Source organism: Leopardus geoffroyi, chromosome A1 (genome assembly GCF_018350155.1).
Source record: "Leopardus geoffroyi isolate Oge1 chromosome A1, O.geoffroyi_Oge1_pat1.0, whole genome shotgun sequence".
Classification (NCBI taxonomy): Eukaryota; Metazoa; Chordata; class Mammalia; order Carnivora; family Felidae; genus Leopardus; species Leopardus geoffroyi.
The window spans coordinates 89,906,901-89,921,191 of NC_059326.1; the positions used below are offsets into that span (position 1 = coordinate 89,906,901).

The following is a 14,291-nucleotide window of genomic DNA, read 5'->3' on the forward strand; positions in this document are numbered from 1 at the left end:
CTGTTCATTGTGTTCATTTAAACCATTTCTGCCCTAGGATTTGAAACCTAGCAACATCGTAGTAAAATCAGACTGCACGCTTAAGATCCTTGACTTTGGCCTGGCCCGGACAGCATGCACCAACTTCATGATGACCCCGTACGTGGTGACGCGGTATTATCGGGCACCCGAAGTCATCCTGGGCATGGGCTACAAAGAGAATGGTGAGTGTGGGTGACACATGGCTGCTGGTCACCACCAGCCTTGTCCTGTGAGCCAAAGGAAGCACGATGTGGGGGCTGCGTTATACACAAGTCATTGTGGCCCATCTCTACTGGCAGAAATCACCCACTGTTACAAATTCACTTCCAAAATGAGTATCTGTGAACATCTATCAAAATATAACATATTTATTATAGAGAAGTATGCAAATCTATAACAGCAGTTGTACCCAAGACCTCCCCAGCCCACCTCCGGGTCTCAACCCCCAAAGGAAGCCACTATCCTAATTTCCAGCACCAAAGCTTACTTTTACTTATTGGTGAACTTGGTATAAATGGAATAATACATGTTCTCTTTTGTGTAAAATGGGTTTTTTAACACCAAAACTTAACTTACTCTAGCAATATCAGAGCTCTTTGTAACTTAGACTTTGATAAATTTGTCGAAAAGAACTCAATCACATTTCCTTGCTAAGAGTCTGAAAGTTTGCACAAGTCATCGGGGAATGAGCTGTGCTTCAAGTTTTAGATGCTCTGTAAGCAGTGTTCTGACTCTGACAGATGAGGAACACAGCCTTGTGGCTCCCTGCTGGCCCTGCTGGCTCCTCTCGCCCAACCCCCACCTGCAGTAAATAGCCCTCTGCCTGGCTGAGGCCTGGGGTTCAGCTGGGCCCCATGGAAGAGGGGGAAAGGCCGGAAGTCAGGGCACCTCTGGCGGGTCCTCACCTGGAGCCCACACGAGCAATCTGCCTCTGTGAGTTCCCACCGACACGGCAGTTTAGCGAGGACCGTTCGGCGGGTGTCATGTCCATATGTTACAAAAGTTCCCATTGACAAGCTGGGTCTGTCTCTGTTGGGAGGGGGTTTGAGAAAGATGCGTGGGGGTCTCTGGCTGGTTTTAATCACCTGGTGTTTGGTAGTGGACATCTGGTCTGTCGGGTGCATCATGGCAGAAATGGTCCTCCATAAAGTCCTGTTCCCAGGAAGAGACTGTATCCTTCACAGGGAGAGACCCAGCACTGGCCACGGGGGTGGGGGTAGGGGTGGGGGTGGGCACATGGCCACACAGCTTTGCGGGGATAGCCACCTCTCCTTTCTGGGGTTTTGTTTGCTTCTCAAGCTGGGAAGTCCGGGAATCTTTGGCGCTAAAGCCCAGATTGCCGCTTACTGAAAGCCAGAGGAGAGGCCAGCACTCATTCGCATTGTGTAAAAAGTTCACCCTTAGCCAGCAATTTATTTTTCCATATTTGTGTGTTTAGTACACTGTTAGAATTCCTTTTCCTCACCTTTGTTTTGTTCATGGCACTTCATAATTTTGTCATTTCATTTTGTTTTCAGTTGATATCTGGTCAGTGGGGTGCATCATGGGAGAGCTGGTGAAAGGTTGTGTGATATTCCAAGGCACTGATCGTATCCTTCCCGGGACCTTCCCGGCCATGCTTTCCATAAATGCCAAAGGCAGCAGGAGCTCAAAAGGAAAATGTTATAATTCTAGACTGTGTTCTAAGGGGGTCTATATTATGTTTGTTAAAGTAGTGTCACAAACCAAATGGTTCAACTTTACGTTTTCTTTTTTATTTGACTACCTGTAATGGTTTTATTAAACCAATTATATTAGTTTTTAATTTTATCAAAAATAGCTTAGAAATTTACTTATTCTTTGACAGACGTATTCTGATATTTAAGTGAAAATACCATTTATTAGACCATTCAGTTAATTTAACAAGGAAAGTTGCTATCTAAATTTAATAAGCCAATACCCTTGTGTCATTTAATTAGCATACCATTTTGTTAGTTACCAGTATGGATTAAAATATTTTCCCCCCAAAGTAAGAACTGAAGCACACTACATAAGACCAAGTAAAAGAGAATAAAAGGAAAAGTTTGTGAGAAACAGGATATGTTAATTTTCTTGCCTATTACTCTGCTGACATTTTGTAGAAATTTTTAAAAGATCCATCTAGAAGGTTCTTTTGTGACACACCTGGAGAAGTCTTAATAAATATAAAATGCAAAAGATTAATTTATACTGTGGTTAGCAAATCACATTAATGACATCAACCATAAAAGAGAAGAGATAATGTAATACTTATAATAGCTTTCTTTCCTCATATTCCTCCATCATTAATATTTTTTACTCTAACATGGTTCTTCACATATTCCCTTTTTCATTTGTGTTCCACTTACTATTTTCATTAGTCTTTGATTTTGTTTTTTCGTTATGAAAGCTTAAAGTGGTCTCTGTCCATTGGCAGATTGATGGTTAATTTTAAAGGAAACCAAGCTGTGTAGTCAGTGTTTTGTATGTATTTTATTAAAGTTGCTTTCATTTTTTATAATTTTATAAGGGTGATTTTCTTGTAATATAAATTCTTTACAACACAAGCATGGAATGAAAAGATTTTGTTCCTGTCCTTTTATTTGCCTTCCTTGACATTTTTCACATCACAGATTTTATGTGGAGTTAAATACAGCATTTTATTTTGTTCTAATAAATTTTCCAGCAGTTTTCCATAGCCTTTCCTTTGATTTGCTTGTTCCAAACTATAAATAAGTCTGCAAACAGACTCAGTTTAAAAAGGAAAACTTGATAAATTCTAAAGATAAATAATTTAGAAGTATCTATTTAACATCTCGTTTGTCTCAATTCTTATTCATTTTATGCCTTTCCTTTTTTAAATTGAATGTTTTCTTCAGAAAGTACAAAAACGAAAACTGTGAATACTTTTTAGAGCATTATTAAGTAATTTAAAATTCCTACTTTACATATTACCATCTTGCAGTGTCAATAATTAATAGTTTTATATATAAGGCCACCTAATGTCATTCTCAAAATACACACCGGGATTAACGTCATTCTCCAAAGACAGTTTTGCCCACACCTTCAAACATTAGATTAAAAATTGTAAGCATGGAAAAAGATTCTGGAAAGCAGACTGCAGTTCTCTGAGATTTGCTTTCAGATGTATGATCTGGGATAGAACAGGAATGCCTGTGCCCACAGTAGCCCACAAGGAAAAGACAGCCTCAGCCAGACCACCTCGGGTACACATTGTGGCTGTGCATGCTGGATGAGTCAGGGCCTCTCTGAGCCTTGGTTCCTCTTGGGTATAATGAGAAGCCCATGGTAGCTAAGGGACGGTAATGCACGCACACACCTGGAAGATCAGCCAGGCTTCTTGGGATGGTCCTTTCCTTTCCCACCACCCTTTAGTCTACAAAAACGACCCTTTATCATGAACACACTAGACATTTATTGAGCGCCACCCATTTCTAGGCTCCTGTCTGACTCACATTGGGAACAGTTGTTGCAGCTGCTGAGCTGAAGCCAGACTGTCAAGGGCATGAGCAGAAGCAGGGAGATAAGGGCTGTTTCAGTTGTTTGGTGAGAAGGGCTTGAATGCCGCACAATTCTGCTTCGGCATCACGTAGGAACAAAAGAGTGAGGGAAGAGAATACACTAGTGACTCGAATGGCCAGGACTCCTCTCCCAAGCAGGACTGCAGATGGCCAACATTCTGGAAGAACGGAGTTGTCTTCTAAGAGCATTTCTGCCGCCTGGGTTCTTTCATAATGATGTAATTGCATTTTTCTGAGACAAACCTCTATTAGATTTTTCTAAAAACTTTTAAAAACTGCTTTTTAAACATTGCTGCCTACATAATTTTTTTCTGTCCTACGTTCTCTCGTATAATTGTTAACAGTTTCAGAATCCCTCTCCACTTCATTATTCCAAGCCCCCTGTGAAACAGGCAAAGCTGGTATTTTCTGCGTTTTACAAACAAGGGAGTTGAGACCCAAGGGAGACTGACTGCCCGGCACCTGATGCATGTCTAGTGCACAGTGGAGTCTGGAACCCGGGTCATGTACTTTGAAAGGAGATAAAATGTGCTCCAAGGTACTGCAGTGATGTGATGGGCATGGTCAGTGCCAAGTAAAACACAATGACCTCCCAAAGCTGTCTAAGCCCAGTTACAGGAAGGCATGTGGTTCTGTGAGAGAGGACGAGGCTCAGAAAGCCCCAGCTCACGTGCCGCACCCCACCTTAGACCGAGGACTCAGATCTGTCCGCTTTAGGGAGCTTTCCAATCTAAGTAACTTTGATGTGAAAATTGATTTCAGTCTGCCTAAGTAATATCTAATTTCATCTTTAATTACTTCTGTCATAAGTATTCTTCAGTTACAAGATTAACTGTATTTTGATCTAGAAGGGGAAGGCATACATTCCTCAGTGTGTTGGTTTAATAAACCATGATCAGAGTTTATAAAGGAGCAGAGTTTTTAAAAGTAGTGTCAACTTTGGAGACCCCAACCACCATGTGAATATTATTTTGGAATACCTCGGCTGCCCCAGTGGGACAGCCTAGTTAATTACCTGTCAGTAGGTGAAAATAGGATCTAAGTGTTTCTTTGAATAATGCTACTCCGTGTAACGTGACTGTAAGCCCCTTCAGTTGTATTTTCCTCAAGAGACTCCTTAGATATTGATCAGTGGAATAAAGTCATTGAGCAGCTAGGAACGCCGTCTGCGGATTTTATGAAGAAACTTCAGCCGACCGTGAGGAATTATGTAGAAAACAGACCAAAGTACCCCGGAATCAAATTTGAAGAACTCTTCCCAGATTGGATATTCCCATCAGAATCTGAACGAGACAAAATAAAAAGTAAGATGCCCTTCCCCTTCCCCCCCCCCCCACACATATCTGTTTTCTCAATCCAGGGGCCGCTTTCACCTTTTCAGGTTTGCATTCTGACAGCTACAAACATTAGGAGATAACATAGTTGAAATTCTCAAAGTTATTTACTAGAATGAAGGCTTGGTGGAGAGAAAGCCTAAAAGACCTAAAAGTTCTGTCCTCGATAAAATGGCCTCACTGAGCCTTTGGTCCGAATAAAAAGGTTCACGTCAGTCTGAAAGACTCTGATGTTAATTACAGCAATTGGAATTCACACAGTTTTCAGGCATAAGGAATAAGGAATACTTGAATTACGATTCTAGCCCAATTGAAGAGTCAGAAACTGTATTACAGTTCAATTTTAAAAGTTTCTCCTCCCTTCCACCTGTGCCCACCTCTAAAAATGTGATTTAAGGCAAAGAACAGATTTCTCTCCACATCAGAGCAAAACTGTTCCTCAGTCAGAAAAACCCCATCTGTCCTTTGCCCACCCATGTGAGCTTTAATTGCTGAAACCTAGGTGAGCCTTATATTTGACTGAGTTATTGAACTTGTTGGGTTTTTTCCTAACAACTGATCTCTAGATTTTTTTTTTTCAAGTGTCTGTTGCCAACATTCTATAACAGGTCAGCATAGCAGAGATATCTGCGAAGTGTTGTCTAGTGTGCAAACGTGAGATTATTTGTATGGCTTAAAAGGTCTGCTCTAATTTCATTTTGATGGGACATCAGGCGGGAAAAAAAGCCTGCCCGTGTTTCATGCCTGCACTTCGGGCAGTGCCGCCCTTAGCTGCATCCTGTGCCTTCCCTGGTGGGTCCTACCCCCCCACCCCAGACCCCCCCTTCAGCCTCCGGTTGGCCTGTGTCCACCTGGTACCCTTTCCCCAGGCCCTGCCACCCCTCCTCTCCTCCCAGATCCAGAGGCAAGAAACCACATTTGAAAATCTGTGTAGTGAAAGTGTAGTGTGGTGATGTGTAGTGAAAGTGGCTGCTTGGCTCATTCTTAAAAAGGCTCGCTTGATCAGGAACCTGTCATAAATTTCTCAAAGATCACACATCTTTGTTCTCTCTGTACTGTCATGTTGTCTTTATACAATTTCCTGTGTCTGAGCATTAGTTTATTAATCTAATGTTTGTTTTCACCCCAGCAAATCAAGCCAGAGATCTGTTATCGAACATGTTAGTGATAGACCCTGACAAGCGCATCTCTGTAGACGAGGCTCTGCGTCACCCTTACATTACTGTTTGGTATGACCCTGCTGAAGCAGAAGCGGTAAGCACCTGTTTTCCAAGGCTTGTGTGTAAAGGCAGGGCTGAACATTCCCTCGGGTCTTCCATCTGTTAGTCCAGAGTGGCCACATAAGGATAGTAAGTTCTAGATTTCAAAGGACCCCTGAATACAAAAGGGCCTACAGTCGTCTGGGACCTGGTTCCCTTTGGGGACACTTGCTGCGGGGGCTGCAGCTCAGTGTAGTTCGGGAGGGAACATGCTTCTGCGGTGGAGATACTATTCCTTTACGCAGATGCTCATGTGTGACTGTACTAACATTGCCATTTGCTAAGCTTCCATTGTTTGCCTGGCACTGTGCCATGTGCGCCTTGCTTAGAACACCTTCTTCAGGCCACCCCATCAGAGAGGCTAAGAAACTCGCTGAAAATCACAGGTTTATTTATCCTTCCCTCGAGGCACCTGCCAGGGGAGTCCCGCTTCCGAGTTTGGTGCCCAGGTGCATTTTTCCTTAGTGGCACTGGTGTGGATAACCTCTGACTACGAGCAAAGTAACCACATAGTGGCAGGCTCGCTTTATGCCACCGTAGAGCACATTTTTATGACTTGGCCTATGGATTTAACCACCACATGAAACACTGTTTTGTGTGCAAGGAATCCTAGTTATAAGCATGTGATTTTTAAGTAGGTTTTGGGAACAGCCCACTGTGAGTTGAGGATTGGGTTTGGGGGCTCTACCATGAAGCACTGCAAACCTGAGCTCTATTCCGTACCTTCCGGATTTCCTAGCCCTTCCCTTGTCTGGGGCGGGTCTCCAGAAAACAGCCTTTGATTACCACTTTTTTAGTTCCATTTGGGCAGATGTCATTAGAGTGGAGGTCATGTGATTGTTAAGAGGGCCATATTTTTTTGGTTAATTTTTTCCCTAATTATTTTGATTCCAAAACTGATGTAATATCACACTTAGGAGGAAATCTCTGAGAAGCCATATATTGCATGAAAGCCACATGACAAATAGATTAGAATCTTCACAGTGATGTTATGGTCTTTTTTTAAAAAAAAAATTTTTTTTTTCAACGTTTATTTATTTTTGGGACAGAGAGAGACAGAGCATGAACGGGGGAGGGGCAGAGAGAGAGGGAGACACAGAATCGGAAACAGGCTCCAGGCTCTGAGCCATCAGCCCAGAGCCCGACGCGGGGCTCGAACTCACGGACCGCGAGATCGTGACCTGGCTGAAGTCGGACGCTTAACTGACTGCGCCACCCAGGCGCCCCATGATGTTATGGTCTTATTCATGCCTCATTCCTGTTTTAACCATTGACTTTAACTGTGATTTCAGCCACCACCTCAGATTTATGATGCCCAGTTGGAAGAAAGAGAGCATGCAATCGAGGAGTGGAAAGGTAAGGGCTGATTTTGCCCCTTACTCATGGCACTTCTTCAAGTCCTGTAAAGGGGCGGCTTTTCACTTGTTGCAGTAGCCTTCCTAGGGAAGGGGCAGAGTCTCTCTTGGCCCATCTCTTGCCCCTCCCTGGTAGAGAAGGAACTTGAAGATAACAGAATTAGAGAGGAGCACATTGGAACTGCATACCATTTGCTTCCAAAGATTGTAAGATTGACCAAACAACCCACCGCAAATTCAGCCAGTAATCAGGAGGTTGAACTAATAATTTTTCATTAAAAAGCAGAATCAGGGGTCATTGAGAAAGAACCCTGGTCAGTGCAGGTCAGAAGTGGCAACGGGTCTTGCCCAGGCAGATTATGTCTGCTTTCTCCAGGGTATCGGGGATGCCGTGACCTTCATGAACACTCAACAGGGTGACACACATGGCCACAGTCTGGCCAAGAGCGGCCTTGTGAGCCTCAGGAAATGCTTGCAAGGTGCTCATCCTGGTTCACAAATACCAAAATTGTAGAAACCCCTAATGCATCTTTAGTAGGTTGTTAGCTTTTCTCACCAGGGAGGATGGAAGAAACTGAAGTTGAAGCCAAGAAATGACTGAGGAATTTGGATTAATTTCTGGCCACTCTGGAGGGGCTTCTGGCCGACATATGGGTACTGGTTCCATTTGGAGAATCCCAAGTAACGATGGAGAGAAACATGTGCAAACAGTACAAAAGCATCCAATCCTTTAAAATGTTCTGTGAGAGCCACTTTACTAGTCCCCTGCCCCTCGTAAAACCCACATGTGAATTTACAACTGCCTGCATTTTTGGCTGCCTTAACAGTTGGGCTGAAAGATGTAATGGATCAACAAAGTGTGGATGTTGTGATCTAGGCAAAAGATATTATTGAATTAACTGTATATCACAATTAAAAATAAGACACCACAGTGCCCTTGGAGGGGTTTCATTGATTTGGAAGCAGGGTTCAGAGATGCAGAGAAACTGATGGAGCCTTTTAACTTGCATTTCTGTTTGAAGAGCTGATTTACAAAGAAGTACTGGACTGGGAAGAAAGAAGCAAGAATGGTGTTGTGAAAGATCAGCCTTCAGGTTAGTGATTGCTTTAATAGTTGATGTTCTCCTTTTCCCTGTACAACTTTTCCAAATGGCAGTGATGCATTAAATGCCAGCTCGACCAGCCCTGGATCTGGAAGCTCCTTGTGTGAGGTAGTCTTCCTGTTTGGGTTTGTCTTGGCTGTGACAACTAACATATTACTGACAGGCCAGGCACTAAGCTAACTGCATTATAGACAATCTCGTCTCATGCTTGCAACTGCTGCCATCAGCTCCATTTACAGAGGAGGGAGTTGAATTTAAAACGCTTCCAATGTTTTAATTTAATGAGCGCCTGGGTGGCTCAGTCAGTTAAGCGTCCAACTTCTGCTCAGGTCATGATCTCACGGTTGACGAGTTCGAACCCCGCGTCAGGCTCTGTGCTGATGGCTCAGAACCTGGAGCCTGCTTCAGATTATGTGTCTCCCTCTCTCTCTGCCACTCCCCTGCTTGCTCGCTCTCTCTCTCTGTCTCTTAAAAATTACTAAACATTAAAAAAAAATTTTTTTAAACATTTCTTATGTGCATGACCCTCTTCATATTGGCTCCACCCAGTTTAAAAAGAAAATCAGTGCAAATCTAAGAAAAATGGAATTTGGTTTTCTTTGAGAAAAACTGTTCATATAATTCTCCCATATTTCTATTTGAGCTACCTAGTGGTAGATTCATTGTATGACTGCTAGAGACATATGTGGTGTTAATTTAGGTCCATAGGATCCCACCTGCTTCCTAAATGAAATCCTTCAAGTTATACTTACTTCCTCACCTCGCACCCCCCTCCCCAAAAGCACACGTGCACACACACAGAGAAGTGCAGATTGCACTGCTTACTTTTCTTGAATTTTGTATTCAGCATGATCTATGTGTCAAGCATCTAGAGATTATATAACTTCCACACTTTAGGTGCTTGTGGTTAACTAAGCACAAATTTCAGACTGCAAGCACTGACCTCTGAGAGCTTGGATGTTTTATTTTTGCTCAAACCAGACTAAAATATGGACGGTAGGAAATAGGATAGTTTCACATACCTTAAAAATTCAAAATGTCAGTTTTGGGGATGTATAAAATAAAATGAACAAGAGGCCGCTAAATTTTTTCCTTTCTTTTTTTTTTTTTTTTTTTTTTTTTTTTTGTTGTTTGTATACAGTCTTTGTTTCTGCTAGCAGGTGTTTTTATTAGAAAAGAATTCTTCAAAGATTACTGCTTTTCTCCTTGGACAAAGTGTTGATGGACACCTGAACCCTATTTGGGCTTCAGCCTTTTTGTGACACTGGTCGTTGTAGGACAGGTTCAGTAGTTTTTCTATTAAAAATCTTTTTTAAAGCAGCAGGTTTTTTTTTTTTTTTTTACTTTTTTGTTAATGTTAATTTTTGAAAGACAGAGACAGAGCGTGAGCAGGGAGGGGCAGAGAGAGAGGGAGACACAGAATCCAAAGCAGAGGCTCTAGGCTCTGAGCTGTCAGCACGGAGCCCAACATGGGGCTTAAACTCACGAACCGTGAGATCATGACCTGAACCAAAGTCGGACGCCTAACCAAATGAGCCACCCAGGCACCCCTAAAGCAGCAGGTATTTTTTAAGATGATTATACACATGCACATATGTGACGTTTTGCCACTGGGAAGAAAAGAAGAATGTTGCAGGTGGGCCAGGGAACCGCACGAGCACGGAGCTGAGGGATGGCCTAAAGTCTCACTGCCCGAACCTGCAGCAATGTCGTGCCTCAGATTTTATTATATTTGGTTTTCTTAGCACAGATGCACCAGTAAGTAGCAACGCCACTCCTTCCGAGTCGTCCTCCATCAACGACATCTCATCCATGTCAACCGAGCAGACGTTGGCCTCAGACACAGACAGCAGCCTCGATGCCTCGACAGGACCCCTGGAAGGTTGTCGATGATAAGTTATGAGCAGCAGAGCTTGTCATCAGTGAAGGAATTCTCGCTTCCATGGGCCTGAAATGCTTGGGGGGGTTGATGGAACCAAATAGAAAAAACTCCATGTTCTGCATGTAAGAAACACAATGCCTTGCCCCTACTCAGTTCTAATAGGATTGCCTGCCTAGATTATAAAATGAAGCAGATCATGTCTGAAGGAAACAAGTGCAAGCCACACTCTTAGAGATTATGTTCAAGGTCATTTCAGGTGAGCAATTAGAATAGGTGATTTTTTTTTTTTTAAGTTGTACGGTAATAGTGGTGACAATTTCTCATCTTCAGTAACTGTTGGGATTTCTATGCATGTGACCACATGTGCTTGCTCTTGCCATCTAGCACTTTGGAAATCAGTATCTAAATGCCAAATAATCTTCCAGGTAGTGCTGCTTCTAGAATGATCTCTTAATCCTCTGAAGTGATTTGGTGTCTGTCCAGAAAAAATAGATTTATGTGTATTAATTGGCCACCATCATATTATCATATCTTACCTTCTTTTATGGTATGATTTATTCTATCTTTTGTATTTCAGAAGGAATATAATTAAATCTATTTAATAAATAAAAAATACAACTTTTCTTAAATTTGTCATGTTTTGGGCTGAGAATTATCACTGCTAAAACCAAGACACTTGTAGGGACACTTTATTTCCTCTAAATTGTCTTAGTCTGGGATGACTGTGCATTCAGCTTTATTGCATGATAAAATTTTAAGTTTTGTGCTGCTTAGGCCATATATACCTTTAAAATCCTATCTACCCTTGCTCTGTTTTCCTGGTCTTCTGGACGTATTAATTTAAGATGCTACCTAAAACTTCACCTTCTTTATCAGGCACCTAACACTCCACATCAATGACATGATGGCCGACAGATTCTTGAATCCATCAGCGGCAAGGGTAGAATTTTGCGAAATGGTCACTGAAGGCGACCGCAGTCACTTTCCAAGTGCTTGCTTTGCCCGAGACTGCTCAGGGTCCTCTCTTACCTTCCCTCATTCAAGGTGAGACGCACCATCTCCCAAGGCAGCGTTTCCGGTTTCTAATCTAACGTTCGTTCATACTCGATTTTCTTTCTTTGCTGAAAGAAACCACATTAAATGCCCCCCCTCCCTTGGGTCTGTTTTAGGAAGCAAGGTGATTTGGAAGGCCTGTGTGGTGGTGGTGTTTTCCACTTATGGAGCATTTCCTTTTCCTGAGGGAAACCCATGAATTTTCTGGGAAAAACTCACGGGGATATGGAGGAAGCACCCTCAAGAGTAGTGATTAACTATGGAGTCTTTTCTGATTTAAAACTGCTCACCTGAAATTGATGCTTTCAGACTTTCTGATATGGAAATCATTCAGAGTTCACTAACATACTGAGTATTGAAGCATCACTGCAGAAATGGAGTTACAATGGTCACATTTTGGCCACCTGTGCTCATGATGCTTGTCCCTTGATCTTATTGTGTTACAGATTCATATCTTGTGTTTCACTGTTGCAGAAGCTATCGACTGGGTTAACATTCTATAGAATGTGTTCTGAAGAGGAACTTTGATAAGAAAGTCTATCATAAATATTACCTAAAATATACAATTCTGTCTGTACCAGTTGCATATCTTATTGGTTGGTCTTATCACTGGAAACTGGAACCCTTGATGAAAAAAAATCATACTGAAGTAAGAAATAGTTTTATATTGTGAGGTTTAGACACATTCAAGTACAAGATGGAAATACTAACTTAGACTGAAGCAGAAACACCTATTAGATGGCTTAGGGTGGTTCTGGTTTCGGAGGTCTGATGGTATAGTGAAGAAAGTTATCATCATACACATACAAACATTTACAACAGCCTTCTCACTAATATGCATTCTTCAAAAAGACTTTACTAAATCTATCTTTAAAAAGAAAAGCAAAGAAAGAGGAGAATCTTTCAAATGCTTTATCTGCCCTAGGCTTACGTGAACCCAGCACGGGGATGCCGTGGGCACATTCAGCTACTCGCTGGGCGCCATTTGTAAGCGGAGCTGGGTGCCCCCGCAGACTGGCTTCCTGCTTACTCATTCCTCCGTGCGTTCATGGGGGGAGCCTGTATTGGTGCAGATGGGTTTCCTGCCGAGCCCACCTTCTACCAGGTAGCAGCGAGGGCACCGAGGACAGGCCACAGGGCTGCAGACAGCAGAGCTCCGCAGAAATACCTCACCCCACTTCAGGGTCCTCCCTCCTGAGCCGAGATGCACCAGGGTCCTGGTGCAATGCAGATGGTTTCAAACCGCTCTCTGTGGGTGAATGCTGACGTTAGATAAAGAACTAAAACGTGCTCAACTTTTTCATCTTTTCTATTTTATTTTTGTAATTTATATTGTACACAACCCTGGAAGTAACTATTTTGGACACATATTTTTATAAACCAGGTAATTTATTATTAGCCTGGAATTTGGACTAGGTTTATTTTATTTGTTGGCTTATTTTTTGGTCAAAAAGGAAATGACTGCCTCCCCCTACGTTGGGTCTTGACCTCAAGAGCAGGTAGAGTCTATCAGAGTAGGAGAACATTGTGGAAACACAGACTGCTCAATATTGATCAGTTGTGGTCGTGGAAACGGAAGTGGGGCTCTATTTTTCTCTTCGGGACACAGAACTCAGAGCCTCAGTGCTGAAAGGAAAAAACTCTTAGCGGGGCCCCTTGCTGACATCCCTGGATGGGATCCCGGTTTAATCCAGATTTGATACCGTGTGAGTCATGGTAATGATGTACGAGTTTGTCTGGTTGATTTCTAATGTACTCCACTCGTGTTTCATACTGGTAGTAAATACAGGTGTGACCTTTCAGACTGCATATCTCAAAAGTAACATTGCCTAATGTTTTATAATAAAATATATTCTGTGTGTTTTGATTGGTGAAAATAATATAGATACATTTTAAAAGACAAGTGTATAGCATGTCCAATTTTTGTGTGTTTTTAAGTGACAATTGACTATATTTCTACGTCACCATCTCCGATTACAGATTTAACGTGAACACGGTCAATGTCGGAGTGTCATCATTTCCAGCAATATTAACAGATTTTTTTTTTTAATTTTTTTTTTCAACGTTTATTTTATTTTTGGGACAGAGAGAGACAGAGCATGAACGGGGGAGGGGCAGAGAGAGAGGGAGACACAGAATCGGAAACAGGCTCCAGGCTCTGAGCCATCAGCCCAGAGCCCGATGCGGGGCTCGAACTCACGGACCGCGAGATGATGACCTGGCTGAAGTCGGACGCTTAACCGACTGCGCCACCCAGGCGCCCCCAGATATTTTTCATTGAAAGTCAAAACATGTCTTGGACTTCTCACCCTGAAAATATTTTGCAAATTTCTGAATCTCGGTTTCCAAAACTAGGCAAGTACAAAATCGAGTATTCCCAGTATTGGCATAATTGTTCAGTCTTTCCTCATATTACTTAAAATCCTAAATCATTAATGGTGCCTGTGTGCTTGTGGGTTTGTGCACGGGATGAGCCACCTTGACTTTGCTTCTGTTTCGGAGACACTTTAAGATGTTCAGGACTTAAAAACCACAGGACTTAGGGGCGCCTGGGTGGCTCAGTCGGTTAAGCGTCTGACTTCGGCTCAGGTCATGATCCCGCGGTCCGTGAGTTCGAGCACCGCGTCGGGCTCTGTGCTGACAGCTCAGAGCCTGGAGCCTGTTTCAGATTCTGTGTCTCCCTCTCTCTCTGACCGTCCCCTGTTCATGCTCTGTTTCAAAAAAAAATAACTAAATGTTAAAAAA

General features: G+C 42.6%; 1 protein-coding gene across 4 annotated transcripts in view; it reads left to right on the forward strand.

The window, feature by feature from the left end:
• Positions 1 to 13,449, forward strand: part of MAPK9 (mitogen-activated protein kinase 9) — a 59,654-nt gene extending 46,205 nt beyond the window's left edge. For 2 of the 4 annotated variants that reach the window (XM_045484524.1, XM_045484550.1), the window contains 7 exons: positions 38 to 203; positions 1,539 to 1,610; positions 4,682 to 4,864; positions 6,024 to 6,148; positions 7,446 to 7,509; positions 8,531 to 8,602; positions 10,362 to 13,449. In XM_045484524.1, the coding sequence (XP_045340480.1) occupies positions 38 to 203; positions 1,539 to 1,610; positions 4,682 to 4,864; positions 6,024 to 6,148; positions 7,446 to 7,509; positions 8,531 to 8,602; positions 10,362 to 10,504 (825 nt within the window). In that variant the 3' untranslated portion in view covers positions 10,505 to 13,449. Of the gene's footprint in view, positions 1 to 37; positions 204 to 1,120; positions 1,193 to 1,538; positions 1,611 to 4,681; positions 4,865 to 6,023; positions 6,149 to 7,445; positions 7,510 to 8,530; positions 8,603 to 10,356 lie in introns of all 4 variants that reach the window. The other 2 variants (XM_045484533.1, XM_045484544.1) reach the window with 2 other exon arrangements.
• The last annotated feature ends 842 nt before the right edge of the window (positions 13,450 to 14,291 follow it).